At 38.3% G+C, this 16,239-nt stretch overlaps 2 protein-coding genes and 1 long non-coding RNA gene across 6 annotated transcripts; 1 reads left to right on the plus strand and 2 right to left on the minus strand.

Moving 5' to 3' along the window:
- On the minus strand, positions 1-5,833 carry LOC108899596 (uncharacterized). Of its 3 annotated transcripts, none has more exons than XM_018700119.2 (5): positions 5,648-5,833; positions 3,558-3,905; positions 1,903-2,172; positions 1,338-1,391; positions 1-1,102 (listed from the first exon to the last, which is right to left on the minus strand). In XM_018700119.2, exons 1-5 carry the CDS (start codon positions 5,760-5,762, stop codon positions 1,014-1,016), a joined length of 876 nt encoding a protein of 291 aa, XP_018555635.1. In that variant the 5' UTR covers positions 5,763-5,833; the 3' UTR covers positions 1-1,013. The 3 variants fall into 3 exon arrangements, with proteins under 3 accessions (XP_018555635.1, XP_018555634.1, XP_050931916.1); XM_018700118.2 differs by having other exon boundaries at positions 1-1,126; XM_051075959.1 differs by lacking the exon at positions 1,338-1,391 and having other exon boundaries at positions 1-1,126.
- Positions 5,834-7,176: 1,343 nt separating this feature from the next.
- psmc4 (proteasome 26S subunit, ATPase 4) lies at positions 7,177-14,307 on the plus strand. Of its 2 annotated transcripts, none has more exons than XM_018700079.2 (11): positions 7,177-7,276; positions 7,920-8,018; positions 8,856-9,042; positions 9,725-9,871; positions 10,197-10,306; positions 10,538-10,631; positions 10,967-11,134; positions 11,287-11,363; positions 12,253-12,421; positions 13,616-13,671; positions 13,838-14,307. In XM_018700079.2, the coding sequence occupies exons 1-11, from the start codon at positions 7,244-7,246 to the stop codon at positions 13,949-13,951; spliced, it is 1,254 nt and encodes a 417-aa protein (XP_018555595.1). In that variant the 5' UTR covers positions 7,177-7,243; the 3' UTR covers positions 13,952-14,307. The 2 variants fall into 2 exon arrangements, with proteins under 2 accessions (XP_018555595.1, XP_018555596.1); XM_018700080.2 differs by having other exon boundaries at positions 7,223-7,331.
- LOC108899578 (uncharacterized) lies at positions 14,071-16,227 on the minus strand. Its single transcript, XR_001963579.2, has 3 exons — positions 16,037-16,227; positions 15,562-15,823; positions 14,071-15,239 (listed from the first exon to the last, which is right to left on the minus strand). It is a non-coding gene; the product is annotated as an uncharacterized LOC108899578 (long non-coding RNA).
- Between the last annotated feature and the right edge of the window lie 12 nt (positions 16,228-16,239).

A 16,239-nucleotide genomic window follows, 5' to 3' on the forward strand; every position in this document is an offset into this window, starting at 1 on the left:
TTCAGGATAAACATGTTTAATCATTCATAAATACAAAGAGAACTTGTGATTCTAATACAGAAAAGCAGGTTTGATACATTGATGATATGTTTTTTAAGAGATGTGTGTGTTTTCTCCCAGTTTCAGCACCAGGTTTAATTTTTTGCTAATAAATCTGCTCAGTTGTTTCATATCTTGTCGTTTAGGTTCTAAAACAACAAGTTCCCTGTGTCACTGTCAGTGGTTACTTTTTGTGCACCTGCCCTCTTTCACCATTAGAGGGAAATAAAGTATCAATAATACTTTTGTTTATTTCAATAAAAGGGAACCGAGAGGATTGTGAAGGAAATTATGACATACTGTATATAGGGAAAACAGAAGTAGAGGTATACAGGTACATTTCTGACAAAGGAGGAACGTGCAGGTGGGGGTTTACTTTTGTAAAAAAAAACCTCTTTCTGGGGAACCAGTATTAATATGAGACTGTATGAATGCAACCAAAGAGAAGTGAGAATGAATAAACAAGCACAATGACGCAGTTAATTCGTCATTTCAAAAACATATACACTCAATGAGCCTTTTTTGGAGCACCATACTGATACTGTGTAAATCGTTGGATCCTGTGTTTATGTGTGTACCCCACATCAGATCTTCATAGGCAAATCTGAAACCGGGGAGTTTGCATGTGAAATAATGGCTGCCAGAATGCAACATGAAACAACTGAGTGGATTTGGGGATTCTTGGGCTAATTATGCTCTCTGAATGTGGGAAAAGAAAGCCACATCTCTAAAGTGGGGCAGCCTTGTTGAACCATTATAATGTATTAGGGCTTTATAGGATGCTGCCCCTGAATTTAATATTTGACAGAGAAGGAACAGTTACGTGTGTGCATCTCTTTTAGCTTGAACTGTTTGAAGCTGTTTATGAGTGAGTTTGATCTTGAAGATGGAGTGACACATCACCACTGCTGCTCAGCCTTGATCTCCTTTGCCTTGCCTCTCTATTTCAGCCAGATATTCACAAACAAACAAACTCAGGGCCTGTTTATCAGCAGGACAGTTACCAGGCCCAGCAGGATGGTAGTGGGAACCAGGAGGAGAGCCACATACAGGAACCACGGCTCTGGAAACACAGCCACACCTGACTCTGAGAAACACAAAACCACTGATGTGAAATGTAATCCTAAATTTAGTGGATTAATTGTAATCCTTTCTCCTGTAAATGCAAATTTACAAAACAAACAAAACCAACTATTTGCATGGTTAGATACCACTTGGTTTACAAATGTCTCATTAATCCTTTACCAGCAAAATCTGGGGGAAAAAAGCAGAGTGAGTGCTGTTAAAACCAGACTCACCAGGGCTGGTTGTTGGATGTGCTGTCAAAATATTTTTTTCATCTTTACCAGCCACTGTTAGGGAAAACATTTAGGTTAGACGAGTCTTTGATGCGACTTTAATTTCAACTCAGAGTTGATGTGGAAGATAGCGTGAAAGAGCCTACGCTAGCTATCGCTGCATCAAAGAACATACACAGTTAAAATTAATTAAGTTCAAAGATTCATAGTTATAACATGATGTTGACCCTATCTCAGACTGTCTTCAGTTTTATCTTTGATTAATTGAACTAAATTCAGTCTATTGTTTGTTCAAACTGTTTCATAAAGTTCAGTACAAAATAAGTTCATATATACTGTATGTAACATTAATAGCTCAGTGATCACCCATTTGTAACAGACTTACCACATCATAGTTGACTCTGAAAGGGTCATGGGGTAATTAATGTTAATCCTGGCCATTGAAAAATTGCACTTATATGTAAAATTATCAAAAGCTGGGGAGTCTGTAACATACAGCACAGAGCAGTCAGTGTGTAATGTGCACACATAAAAACTCTTCTCAGATCAGGAGGGAGATTATTACCAGGTGGAGTGTAGTTGAAGATGCTTTCCACTATCAGATTTTCATTCAGGTGCAGCTGACACTCATATTTTCCACCACCTCTCAGAGGAATAGTCTCAGAGAGCGTGACATAGGGCAGAGCTGCATCAGTGTCCCCTGAGGCAGAGTCAACAGTTTGTGGTTTGCATTCATTGTGAAAAATGGACAGAACCAATCCAGGTCCCTGGGTCACGTTTACTTCACATTGGAGCAGAGAGTCATTGTGACTGGTGAGGCCAAAGGTCATGTTGCCTGGAATGAGATGGAGACAGATACACATGTATGTGCACAGCACATGAAAATACTGTCATGACCACAGTAATTTGTGTTGCAGGTTGACAGGTCCACATCACCTGATGTGCCACACCTACCATGTAAGGCATAATTAAGTGTTCATACACTCTGTTTACATGCACATCAGACACCTGGATGTTTGGAGATTAAGGCAAGAAATTGGAGAAACCATTAAGATGTACTACAATAACCTTTTTAATACTTTTCATGCAAGTCTGCATAATTCGATTTTATCAGTTAAATGCTAAAATAGTTTTTTTAATTGGACTTATAATGTGGTTAGAAAACAAGTGTTCTAGCACACGTTTTTCCCCCCCTTTAGCGCACATCTGTCTCAACGGTTCAGCTGTGGAAACTGAAATGTGTGTGTATTTGTGTGTGTGTGTGTGTGTGTGTCTGTGTGTGTATGTGTTTACATGTTTACATTCAATTTGAATGATCTTACCTAGATCTACAAGTAATGGTCTTTTCTGTGTTATTTCCGCTGTCTGAAACCTTTGTGCTGCACATATGGTACTGCAAAAACCCTGAGATCTTAGAGATTAAGCATACACATTTAAAATCAGGTCTATCCACCAGAATTGAACCTCTGTTAATTTTGTTTCTCCCCCATCCTGATCAAGGAAACCAGGTGTCTGAATTAAATGCATGTAAATGTCCAGAGTGGACAATGAAAACTCATCTTATAAAGACAAATGTTATCTTAATTCTGTCTTCAACCCCAAAATCCAGGTCTAATCAAGGTTACATGCTGTATATGCAATTAAACAAAACACGAAGATACTGTACTGACTCCAAGGTCTGAAACAAACAAAAATAAAAAAAATGCCAAATCAAATGTGATGGTGCCAACTGTACATGCAGTGCCTCTGGTGCTAGAGGAGCATGAATATTGTTATTTTCCTTCAGAATTAAACATTGAAATCCAAGTTCCATGTTCAAAATATAAAGATAAATGCACTCAGACTGCCAACATCCCTTGAAAAGTTCTTTGACATCTGTCACTGAGGGCTGTGCTGGTCAGTAGAGGAGACGGTACACATGGCCTTACCCTGACTTAAGACAAGGCCTAGTCAATCCTAAAAGATCTTAAGTCTTTAATCTTTGCCCTGAACCTGGTTCCTTCCCCCTCAGCTTTTCTTAATCCCCTTGACAAACCAAAACTTTATCCCAGTTCTGTTCTTAACTTAAGCCAAACCTTTCAGGAGTCTGAGATGAACCTGTTGATGTGAAGACTGGTAACAGTTCTTCATTATTTTCCTCCCCCTTTGAGGACATTTGCCCACCCCCATCTCCCTTTATAGCAAAAAACAAAAAAAACAAAAAAAACACATTGTATTTACCGTAAACCATCACTAAAGTTCCATTTCCTTTCATCCTAAAACTTTTCCCCCCCGCCATGGTGACGGAGACTTTGCACAGGTACTTCCCATTATCTGCCAATTGGACATTTTTGAGACGTATTGACTTGTTTAAAGACAGTGGGTCACTGTCCAGAAGGTCTACACGTCTCTTATATCTCTCAGAGGGGACCCACAGTTTCTCATTGTCAGTGTGCACCCAATACAGAACAGGTCGGGCCGTCATCTTCTCTTCGTTGGAAAGGTTTAGGTGGCAGGGCATGATAAGATCTTCACCCAGAGCAGCGGTGAGCACGGGGGGCTGGTGAACTGTGATCAGAGGATGAGTACCTGAAGACGCACCAAAAAACAAAACAAGAAAACAGAAGAATGACAGGATGTTGAGTAATTTCCTGTCAGGTGTAATATTCACTGTGTATTTCACAGAAGTACTCAAACTCCTCGCCTGTGTTGTTTTTTTGTGTGTTATGATTGTAGTAAATATAGCTGCAGGTGGCAGTTGATGGGGTAAAAGCAAAGAACATAGTGTTTGCACGTGTAGGTTTGTGGTTTTTAGTGGGACATCTGACCAACACATTTCCTGGTTAATAGAGCAAACAATTTTGAATGTATGAACATGTGATGATTGCAGTGCCTACACCTACAGTCTATGTTTCAGTGGATGCAAAAAAACATGTTCCTGCCTGTTGAACACTTGCACTTCCCAGGTCATCTGTCAAATAGCAGCCATGCCCCGAAACATCAAACTGTATAAAAACACGGATTAATCATCTTTGATTTTAGCCACAGATTTCTGAGAGAATGTTTTATAGCCTGACATTTGCTTTTTTCTTCCACCTTTGCAGTTACTGGAGCCAAAACATAAACATCTAAACTCAAATGACGATGAGATGTTCAGCTCAGGTGGAGCTGGAATGTCGCATCTGTCAATCAAACGAGTTGCCACTAAATTTTACCAGCTCTCTCTCTTATGGACTCTATATCTTATAAACAATCTCTAATGCTTAATGCTTAATCTTGGGCATAAAATTGGGCATTTTACAATCAACATAACTTCAGTTGGAGTATTTCTCCTTAGGCTTCTAGCAAGAGGATCTGCAACTTCTACTGAACGTAAGCTTCACCTTTTGCTTGTTGGGGCTTCCACTTTCCAAACCACTGGCCCTCTGCAGCTAACAAGGCAAGTCCTTGTAACTTGCAGCTCAGATTTGGTGCATGCTAAGTCACTAAAACAGTGCTCTTGGAAGATTTTGCAAAAGATGCCACAAAAAACTTTAAAAAGGAAGACAAGCATTATGAGGATAAAAGAATGATACCAAGAGAATGTGAAGGACAATGCTAAATCAGTTTCACATGCTGTAGTAATATGATAAAAACAACAACAAAAAAAAAACAATCTGAGGTGTCCAGATAGCTGAATGGTTAAGGCACATAACACCACATAACAGCAATGTGCTCAAATAAATTCAGGCTGGGCGCTTTTGCTGCATGGGAGGTTGTGTGCTACCAACCAGATTTGGTGACTTTATCTATGGAAATCCACAGAGGCTACATAAAGAAATCCCCCTACAATTCAGATTTTGTCATATCCAGACAGTAGTAATTTTCCAAATGAAACAGATTTAAAATGTGATTTAATTAAAAATCAATGTATAAAGATATGTCTTGATCTACTAATATGAAGTTAAGTTTGAGGATTCTCTCTTCTTAGATTTATCGTGGACCAAATGTAGAAGTAAAGGACGTTTAGTAACTTAAGATCAGACATCAGCTGTTAGTTAAAGACAATCAATTTAACCTGAGAACTGATTTTTTGTTTCTTTATGTGTACACCACACCACAGAATATATATACACACAACTACGTCAATACCACAGCAAAGAAACCACTATAAAACTGGATTTCAGAAATGAATTGGAATTGTCTGCAAAAATGTATTTAGAGTCTGCAGAACACTTATTATTAAAGACACTCAATAACAGAATACGTACATTTCCCTGTATCTCATAACGGTAGCTTAGGATTCCTCTCACAAAGACACACATAAAAATCCAAACTCTTTAAATTTTTACCTGAGATCATAAAGTAGAGAAACATCCATGCTGTCCAGCCCCATTTCATCCAAATTAGGTTGTGATTCAGCTCAGACAAAATAATCTTTAACATGTCTCTTGAATAAAGACACATTAAAAAGACAATACCTCCTCAGACAGATGCAGTCAGATGGAGCATTTACAGGCATATGGTACACCACTTCCTCAGAAGCTCAAAGTTGTTGATGTCGCTCGTTGATTTGATGGAAGAAAAAAAAATAGCATTACTCAGCTTGAAAGGAACTGATGATTTTTTTTTTTTTAAAACAAAATAAAGTATATACTGCATGTAACCTTAAAAATGAAGTAGTTGAAAGTGAAAGCACAGTTCCAGAATGTGGTTGAGAGTAACAAGACTTTTTAACATGTCTTTTACAGAAATATAGAACAACAAAGTTTACAAAAGAATCTCCACCCAGGTTCCAGTTAATTGCTGGACACTGAGTAGAGTTTTCAGTGGTATCACAGTCTTCACCAGCAGATGATATTTGTTCAGTTGTCATCAAACTGTCCTGTACTGTTTATTCTGAACAATTTTTGGGTTTCTCCCTTGTGTTTGCTTAAAAATTGATCTTCACATTTAATCCTTGATCTTGGAAACAGCAGCCCACAAAACAGTCTCCACACAAGGTCCACTTACTCACTCTCGAGCTTTGAATGTAGGTTAGTGGAGACCGTTCTGTTGAATGTTGTTTCCAAGATAAATAATGAACTGTCTGATTCTAAGGCTAACACCAACAAGAAACCTTAAAAGTTTTCTGATGAAAACCGATGTGATGTGACCAAAATCTGAAGAGGACATGAGGAAATCAACCTCAGGTGGAGATTGTTTTGCCTGCCAGTACTTCAACCTCTAGCTCAATTAGAATAGTTTGATTTCTGACTTTTACTAGTGTCTGTCACTTAGATGATGATTAGACATACTGATACTGAACTGTCTCCCTTATACAGCCATTTCTGACACACAATGGTTTACTTTTTCCAAGCGTTCCCCCACACAAGAGAAAATATTGTTCTATAATGCAATCTTCAGATTTTATTATTCATTAACTGGTGAACCTTGGATGGAAACTGTTGCTGTGACGTGTATTATAAGGCCCCTTCGGTTTCACAGAGGTTTTGCAGAGGCGTAAAGACCATCAGCATTGCAGCAGGATATACGTAGCACCTACTGTTCGTGGTAAAGCCGTTCTTTTATGTTTGGCACTTATTCTATTACTTTTATATCTTTTTAGATGGGTTTGGCTGAGCTCAACCCTTCATCTCACACAATATTCATATACAGTTTATGATTATGTGGTTTAACAGGATTTATATTATTATCTTAGTACAAAGTGTACATTTAGTTGGTTTTATTATTTTCCTTGGACTTAAGAAGTATTACTAATATTACTAATTTTTAAACCATAGTATTGGTATCCTACTTTTATATTAGTAAAGGATCTAAGTCATTTTTCCACCACTAAAAGTAACCTGTAACAATTAAATGCCTTCACCTGGCAATGAACTACATTACCCATACAGCCTTTCGCCAACGTACCACGTCAATACGTTAGTCGGTCGGCAAATTCTAACATGGAGGATTTCGTCGCTGTAGAAAAGAGCCCGGTATGAATTAGCGAGATTGTTTCCTGCTTTGCACTTAAAATTGACAGTTTCTGTGGTAGGCATTTGTAAATATGTGTTGTCGAGTGTTGCTTTACATGTGTGTCTGTCGCAGTCTTTTACCATATTTTACCATGTTATAGGTCGGTAACACTGTCGAAACCTAAACCTGCCAATTCATTCTCTACCTAGTACAGCTGCTATGTCATGCGAGTTAGCTGCTAGCATTAGCATGGTGTTTGTAAGAAAAGGGTTTAAGCGGATTTTTTTAAAAAACAACTCTGACTACTAGAGGTCTATGTTAATCATTTGGATGATGTTTTTATGCTTCACGGGTGCGTCACAAACGGCTTTTAAGTAGGTAGTTTTTGCTTTTGCCAGCCGCTAAAGGTAGCTAGTTGTCAACAAGCTAAGGGTAGCTAAGCTAGTGTCTGTCGCTGTTAGCAAGCGGGCAGTTGTTGTTTATCGGTTTGTTTTTGTAAAGTTTGATTTTTGTTGTCCTCTGTTCCTGAGCTGGAGATAGTCGTCATCGTTAACACAATATTCCTGCTTGTTTGGGTTAAACACAGTGCAGCCTTTTCGCTTGTATGTGTCGTTAACTACGAGTTTGCTAATGTTAAATCTTTTTGTGTTGTCACCTTCACAGGACGAAATGCCGGCAGTACTGAGCTCCAGACCTCAGACAGGTCTATCTTTCCTGGCACCAGAACCAGAGGATCTTGAGGATCTTTACAGCCGATACAAGGTCTGATATCTGCTCATTTGTTAGAGATAAAACGTCCAACTTACACATACCTAGATTATGAGTTCGACGAAACTGTAGGCTTCAAAGGTTCAATAATTTTTCCTCTGCATCCTCAAAGATACAGAAGGCCTCTGAATATCTAATTTCTCAGTGTTTTCAGTGCTGTAATTAAGTGACACAAAGTGTCAATTTAGTCTGATTGTTATGATAAAATTACAGAGGAAAAGCAGTGCATTTCACATACCATATTTATTTAGGATTTGTCCAATATTTACCTACTTCATATTTAACTTTACATTGAACTTTTAGACATTAGTGTTTGATGCCCCTGTAAACGTAACTGTAATACTTTTTAAGTAATAGAAAATACTGACTATAGTTTAGTTAGAAATGTGTGACCCTATATGTACCTAGGGCTCCCTCACAGAAAGATCAGATACAATGTACTGCTTTCAGTATGACTGGTGGTCCAGTGCATGTTAGAGAATATTTCATGTAATCTAAGCTTGCATGATAGTTTGCATAGGCAGAGTTTTGAAACAAGACAGAGCATTCATGATTTACCATCTCTATAATTAAAATTGATTGATTGATTAAATTGTAGATCTCGAAACATATATTTTAGATCACTTTCATGCATTAGGCCTAAATTTTAATTCTAAATCAATATCTTTTGTGCAACTAACATTTAAACTTACTTAAATGTAAATGGTTTTAGTTAGGCTTTCCGTGTTCATACACAAGCCACCACATTATGAGATCCAGCATAGAAGTTTATGGTACAGTCAACAGGCGCTCTCACTTCTTTCTTTCTCTCCTTTTATTGTGTGTTTGCAGAAACTGCAACAGGAGCTGGAGTTCCTGGAGGTGCAGGAGGAGTACATTAAAGATGAACAGAAGAACCTGAAGAAAGAGTTCCTCCATGCCCAGGAGGAGGTGAAGAGGATACAAAGCATCCCACTCGTTATTGGCCAGTTCCTGGAAGCAGTTGACCAGAACACAGCCATTGTTGGCTCCACCACAGGTACCATTAAAAGAAAAAAACTGCCATAATGTAAAAGACCTACACTGATTCAACTATAAATAATTATTTGCAGCTCTAGCTGCAAATGGGACCTTAAATGTTGCAGATCTCAAATTTATTAGCACTCACTGCTAGTGCTGCATGCATGCATCTATCTATGGTAAATTTCAGTGGGAAATTTCAGATACAGAAAAACCATGGCCAACTAGCATCATAGCATTTGAAGACATGCATCTGTCCTCTAATTTTCACCCATAAAAACTGTTTGTGTCCTTTTCACAGATATTTTGGTTGATATTTCGTCATTTGTCATAATGTCAAGTTTAATATTAAGGGGATCATTTCTGCACTAAGGAACAATTAAATTATTCTTAGCATTAAATTTCCAAGAGATAAATGGAAAACAAAATAGCATGCATTTAAAACACAAAAATATTGACTGTGAAAAAAAATAGTGAAGGCTGAAAATTAAAAATTAATGAAGTAGCAGATGATGCATACAAGCCATATATTTGAATGCTTAATCATGTTCTGGCTTTTAGAGTCTTTTGAGAGAAACAGGGGGAGATGTACTGTATGCTGTCAAATTTTAATTATTCAGTGTGAGGTACATGTTTTAAATTTGTAATGAGTTCTTTTCCTGTGGTCTTTCCACTTTCATTCACCATTGTTTCTCTTTCAGGGTCCAACTACTATGTGCGCATCCTGAGCACCATAGACAGAGAGCTGCTGAAGCCCAATGCCTCAGTGGCCTTGCACAAGCACAGCAATGCTCTGGTAGATGTGCTCCCTCCTGAGGCTGACAGCAGCATCATGATGCTGACGTCAGGTAAAACACTCAGTGCCACTTTCTCCCAAAAGATTTTAAGTCGCACGGTCTGTTGACATATTTAAGTGCTGTGAAGCTCAACACAATAAACCAGTGTGAGAGTGTGACTATGATCACATCTGGAGACTCAGTTTTTTCCATTAGTGTCTCAAAATATTTACTGTCAAGCAATCCGTTAATATTATTTCTCATCCATAGTCCATTAATTTTATCCATTAAAATGGATAGGGCATTTTCTGAACAGAAATGTATCTTTTAACAAGTCTACTATTAATGAGTAGCAAAACTGGTATAACTTTCCTTTTCACTGTGTTTCTGCTCCCAGACCAAAAGCCAGATGTGATGTATGCTGACATCGGTGGTATGGACATCCAGAAGCAGGAAGTCAGAGAGGCTGTGGAGCTGCCTCTCACACACTTTGAGCTCTATAAACAGGTCAGATATTCAACAGAAATGTGACATTTTGCCATGGACTGACTGATTGACAAACGTTTCTAGGCTTAATGCTCAAAGTGAGGGAAAATATCATGGATTTGTTCAATAAAAATGTAGAAAATCTGTGCTAGAACTTTTTGTTATCACAAACAATTTGCATTATCACTGACGAGCAACTGGATTGAAACAAGACTAATCTGTCAATTGGTCTTTGTCTGCTTACTGTCTCAGATTGGCATTGACCCTCCCCGGGGTGTCCTTATGTACGGACCACCAGGTTGTGGTAAGACCATGTTGGCCAAGGCTGTGGCACATCACACTACAGGTAAGTCCTTCATACCAGGCACCGGAATGTCTTTGTCACTGCACAGGAATTTCATCCTCTATATACAACTATTGTATCTGTTTATCTCGTGCTATTTGTAGTGAGATATTGTATTGTTTTATAACAAATTAGACAATTAGCCATCTCTCACTTAGTTGACAACGCAAGATGGATCTAAACACCATAATACATACGTTATATCATTATTAGAACAACACATACTACTACTTACTGCATGTGATATTTGCAGTTGATACTGTATTTTAGCTACATATTATTAAGAAGTATGTAGAGTGAAAAGAAAAATGAATCTTTGTCTTTCTCTCCTTCTCCAGCTGCATTCATCCGTGTGGTAGGCTCTGAGTTTGTTCAGAAGTATTTGGGTGAAGGCCCTCGTATGGTGCGTGACGTCTTCCGGCTGGCGAAGGAAAATGCACCTGCCATCATTTTCATTGATGAAATTGATGCTATTGCCACTAAGCGTTTTGATGCACAGACTGGAGGTATGAATCTGTGTGATTGACATGTAGACCTGTTGCATTCAGGCCTAGCTCATAATTCTCCCTAGATATTGTTTCTTTGTCCTAACATCCTTGTAAATGCAGTAACATCATGGTTAAAATTTACCCTCTTACCTTATTGTTTTCTTCTGCAGCTGACAGGGAGGTGCAGAGAATCTTACTTGAGCTGCTTAATCAAATGGACGGCTTTGACCAGAACGTCAATGTCAAGGTGAGCTAAGTCCACCTGTCTCAGGAAGCTCTTAACCTTTCCCCTGTGACTGCACCATCTTCATATGTGCTGACTCGTGGTGGCAGTGATGGAGCACTGTGTGAGCCATCCCTGTCCCTCCTACCAGCTATCCATTTACTATACCATTGGCACGGTGCTCTGTGTCGTTCAGTGGAGAAAATGCCCCTAAAGCTTATATTGTTATTTTTCAAAACCTTAAATGGACATTTTGCCCATAGGCTATTTGCACATGGAGTACTGCTTAGACTTGTACAAAGCTGTTAGTATATAAAGAGGGTGGCTGTTTGTGTAGTTCCAGATTTTTTTTTATTTATTTTTTTTGTGAAGAATTCCATTTTCTATGCTTTTTTCCTGCTGACGCTTTAGAAATTTCATAGATACATTTTTAAGTGTACAGCTGTAGTTTTACTATCAGCAAGTGAGCAAAGCAAGTGCAGTCCAGTGTGTGCAAGTTTTTTGTTATCCTGTTAATGCACATATTCAGTTTCTGCAATGCCAATGTGAGGTGTAACATTTCGATTAAAAAGTATATGTTTTTCGCTGATTAAAAATTATCAATAGTTAGTACCTTTATTTAGTTAGTAAGTTAGTTAGTAAAAGTTTTTAATAAAAGAAACACTGTGCAGTGGCACACACTGCATCAAAGCTTAACAGTTTAGAGAGTGATGGATGTTTCAAGTTTCAAAGGACTGGCAAAACCACTGCAGTGGATAACATGGCTTCATTTGGTTCAAGTTCAGCTCATTTTTCTTTTCAGTAAGCCAGAAGCAAACATTTTATATGGGACCAAATGCACCCCATATCATGATTTGCTTACAATTTACCATCATGCTCACATGATCTCCCATGACATTTGAACCCCCCTTAGGTGATCATGGCCACAAACAGAGCAGACACTTTGGACCCGGCCCTGCTACGTCCTGGTCGTTTGGACAGAAAGATTGAGTTCCCCCTGCCCGACCGCAGGCAGAAACGTCTCATTTTCTCCACTATCACCAGTAAAATGAATCTCTCTGAGGAGGTGGACCTGGAGGACTGTATCCTTTTGGCTCAATAACAGTGTATTTTTGTGGTGTTTGTGTGTGTGTATAACAGGGCGAGAAACTGACTTTTCCTTTTAGAGGGTATTGTGTGCATAGTACAAAATAATGCATTGTCTTTACATACAGTAAATACGCTTCCATTTCTTCCAACGAGATTTGTTTAAAATTGTGTTCCACCACTGAAAATGATTAGCATTACAAACCAAGATGGCTCAATTTGCCTACTCCCAGCGACCAATCAATCATTCGGGCCTTCACTGTTGGGTTTTATTCAATATGGGATATTTTATGTTGGCTTGTCTCATAGGGGTTTTCCTTGTACTCATGTGTCACTGTTCTCTACTGCTTCTGGTGGAGTTCTTTCTTGGTAGTGATCAAAACCTGTTTGTCCTTTATTCAGATTGCACTAATAGGAATTTTCCTGGTCTCCTTAGTATTTATACAAATATATTAATGACCGTTTTACCTCTTGCTCCCTTTGGGCTTTTTCTAACCCTGGTTTACATGTATGTACTGTATAGTATAGTATATCTGTTCGTATGTGTGCAGTATCATAAGTGGTACGTGTTTTAAACTAGCACTTTGATGATGATTTTTACCACTGTAGACTATACAACATACAGGGTGAAGTTCATTTGAAATGAAGCCAGTTTGTACAGTAGAAAATTAGTCATTTCATAGTCAGCTGTTAAGTAGATGTAATAATTTACCCTTTTTAGTGTTGGTCTTCTAGTCATACAAGTGCAGACTTGCGCTCCAGCTAATATTTTGCCCACAGAGGCTGGCAACATAAACACACCAATGTTTTTAATGAACAGTGACTCCTCATTCTCTGTTGTTTTTTTAGCTTTGTTCTTCTACATGATTTTTGGCTTTTAGTCACTTACTTGCATCAGTATCACATTTAGTGCATTGCAAAAATGTGAGCGTGAGATATTTTTACTTCAAGACTTAAACAAGTCATTATTTTATGTTCATTGTGGTCAAAATGCAGGGACATTGACATTACGCTTGGCTGGTGACAGCTCTCTGCTGACCCTACCTGACTTGCTTTATTTCTGACAACAGCATAGTAGTTCTGTTTATACTACATCATTCCTGTATGTCTAAACACGGTTAGGATACTCAGATGTTCTGCTTGTATTATGCCGTTGCTGTGCTGTTCAGTAGTCCTTAACTGATGCACAGATGTGGCCAGACCTGACAAGATCTCTGGGGCTGATATAAACTCCATTTGCCAGGAGGTGAGCTAGAGCTTTAATTATCACTTTATTTAGGCTTTTTTTCTTGGATTAGTGGAAAATGAAAACCAATTTAAAGATAAGTAATCGTAATCTTTTATTTTGTATATAGAACAACTAAATATATACATATTCATTTGTTGTTTGATTTCTTTCTCTGCTTTCTCAGGCTGGCATGTTGGCAGTGCGTGAGAACAGGTATATCGTCTTGGCCAAAGATTTCGAAAAAGCTTACAAGACTGTCATCAAAAAGGACGAGCAGGAGCACGAGTTCTACAAGTAGAGGGAAAATACATCCAGAAAAAAAAGGTGTCCAGACACACAAGTTTGTTATTGATTTACGTCGGTGTGTCTATGTCTACTGTGTGTCTTTGTGGATTTGCAGTCCCTGACTTGCATTGATTTTTGGACTAAATTTACTGCAGCACAAGGCCTAACGTCAGATTAGCCCTGTGTCTCCAGCCTTGAGAAGACACACTACCATGTGATCGAGTGTTTTTTGTACAGGCACTCCTCTGGTTCCTAAAAATATCTGGCCCTGACTGTAGCTAGAATAGAACATTTGTATCTATATGTACTCACTTAACAAGACATTACTTATTAAAAAAATCCATTAAAGTTTTCCATAAAAAAGGTCAAGCTGGTCGTTTTTTTCTGCCTCGAAATATATATCTTTTAATTGAAGGTACTTGATTATAAAACTAGCATTGCTGAGTCTGTCTTGGTGTCAGATATGTGTTCACAGCTGTAACAATCAGTAGATTCATTGGTAAATTGATCAACAGAATATTGGCTGATTTTCACAATCTTCTATTATATTAACCTAAATATCTTTCTGTTTCAGACTGTTGGTCAGATAAAACAAGCAATTTGAAGGTCTCAGTTTAGGTTTTTGGAAATCACAATGATTTTTTTTTTCCCCGTTTTCTGACATTTTATGCACCAAATGGTCAATTAAGAAAATAATTAACTAATTTATTAAGAAAATAATTATTAGTAGCAGCTCTAGTTGTGGTTAATTCCTGTAAGTCAGCAGTTACCTCAGCTATAGTCTTGCATTGCTTGGCCTCTGTCCACACTATTTTTCCACTGTTCAACAATGGTGCTGTGTTTCCTGCCAGTGACATGTTCTTTTGAGAGATGTTGCAAAAGCACTCACTTTTGCCCAACATTTTTAGGCAATGGAGTTGCAAATTGTTGCTCTTAAAGTTAGAATTAATAGGGAAAAAATCAGTGTGAATAAAACGAGTATTAACCTGAACCACATCTCCCACCCACTCATAAAAGTGTTATCTATGCTGGTATCTCATTACAACATCAGACACATGCTCGTTCATATCTGTATTTAGCAGTAGCCATACATCAGATAAATATACTGTTGTGTGGATACACTCCTGCCAGTGTTTGGATCTTGGAGATGACAAAGTCGACTCAAATAGGTGCCAGTGCTAGGACGGGCTTCCCTTTTAGTCCTTAAATGCCATCTTCCATGCTGCTCATTGGCCCTCTGCTTTTCTTGTTGTAAGCCTGCCCATGAGTCAAACCAGTGTAGCCTAAGGTTGCATCTCTCCCTTCAGGCCAGTGGGGGGAAGATCATTAATCATAGCATCCAAACTGCAGTGTCAGTAGAGTGAGTATACACCAAGCTACACAACAAATATCACCTTTGTTCAATAGTATGGTGGATTTATGTGGACAGGTTCAGAGCTAATGACCAGACTCCTTTGTGGAAAAGTGACATTTACATTTAAGTTATCAGACACTTAAACTGCTTGTTACATCCAAAACTACAAAAGAAAAGAAAAAACTGTCTGGGTTGCATGAAAATTTGAGAAGTCCCTGAATATGACTTGATGTTGAAATGACAGTGGAAATCAAATTAGCGGTACCCACATGTGTTTCACTTGGTCTCTGGTAGGAAGGCTGTAAGTGACTTGGTCAAAATAGTAGGGACAGATCTGCAGGGTTGCCATTTCTGGACAGGTGGACATCCTGGCGAAGAGTCGATCCAATCTATGGTTTGGTCCAAAGTACTGTCCAGGGAAGAGTCGACACCACAAGGCTGATACCAACCCGTCCATGCCGGTTTGGGCTGCTGACAGCCTGAGAGGAAATAACTGGTACATAGGTGGTTGGACAGCCACTTGTGCTAACTCTGTGCCATCAAAAACAGATGAGATTTGATTTTAAGAGTACTGGCAGCCACAGAAATAAGTGATTGTATATTTGTTGATGTTTTCATGTTATTACACATTTGGTATTTCTGTTTGGCTTTTCTCAACCAAAATATTTTCTTATTGATTTTGAAATAAAAACCAGTTTATTATTACTATGTTCAAATTAATAAAAATAAATGACAGTTACTTACCTCAACTGTCAAATGTAATCTACTGTATGAAATGTGCACTTCTTGTTTTCATTTAATTTTTTGCTCTGTTCTAGAGCATGTGGCAGCTTTTTTAAAACTCTGACTTCGGAATGGCATATCAGGTTAAGTGTAACATGATATCTTTAATCACAAATGCACGCTAAAAATGATTTATAGTAATCTTCATCACTCATATTTTCATG

The sequence above is a fragment of the Lates calcarifer genome, linkage group LG15 (genome assembly GCF_001640805.2).
Source record: "Lates calcarifer isolate ASB-BC8 linkage group LG15, TLL_Latcal_v3, whole genome shotgun sequence".
Classification (NCBI taxonomy): domain Eukaryota; kingdom Metazoa; phylum Chordata; class Actinopteri; family Centropomidae; genus Lates; species Lates calcarifer.

Bases quoted from the DNA above. Each gene is read 5' to 3' on its own strand.
- LOC108899596 (XM_018700118.2), bottom strand. From the start codon at position 5,762: ATGTGTCTTTATTCAAGAGACATGTTAAAGATTATTTTGTCTGAGCTG. The intron at 2,173-3,557 runs GTAAATACAATG...ATCTCATTCCAG, and splicing joins AACTTTAGTGATGGTTTACG to GCAACATGACCTTTGGCCTC. The intron at 1,127-1,337 runs GTGAGTCTGGTT...TGTGTTTCTCAG, and splicing joins ACATCCAACAACCAGCCCTG to AGTCAGGTGTGGCTGTGTTT.
- psmc4 (XM_018700079.2), top strand. From the start codon at position 7,244: ATGGAGGATTTCGTCGCTGTAGAAAAGAGCCCG. The intron at 9,043-9,724 runs GTACCATTAAAA...TTTCTCTTTCAG, and splicing joins CATTGTTGGCTCCACCACAG to GGTCCAACTACTATGTGCGC. The intron at 10,632-10,966 runs GTAAGTCCTTCA...CTCCTTCTCCAG, and splicing joins TGTGGCACATCACACTACAG to CTGCATTCATCCGTGTGGTA.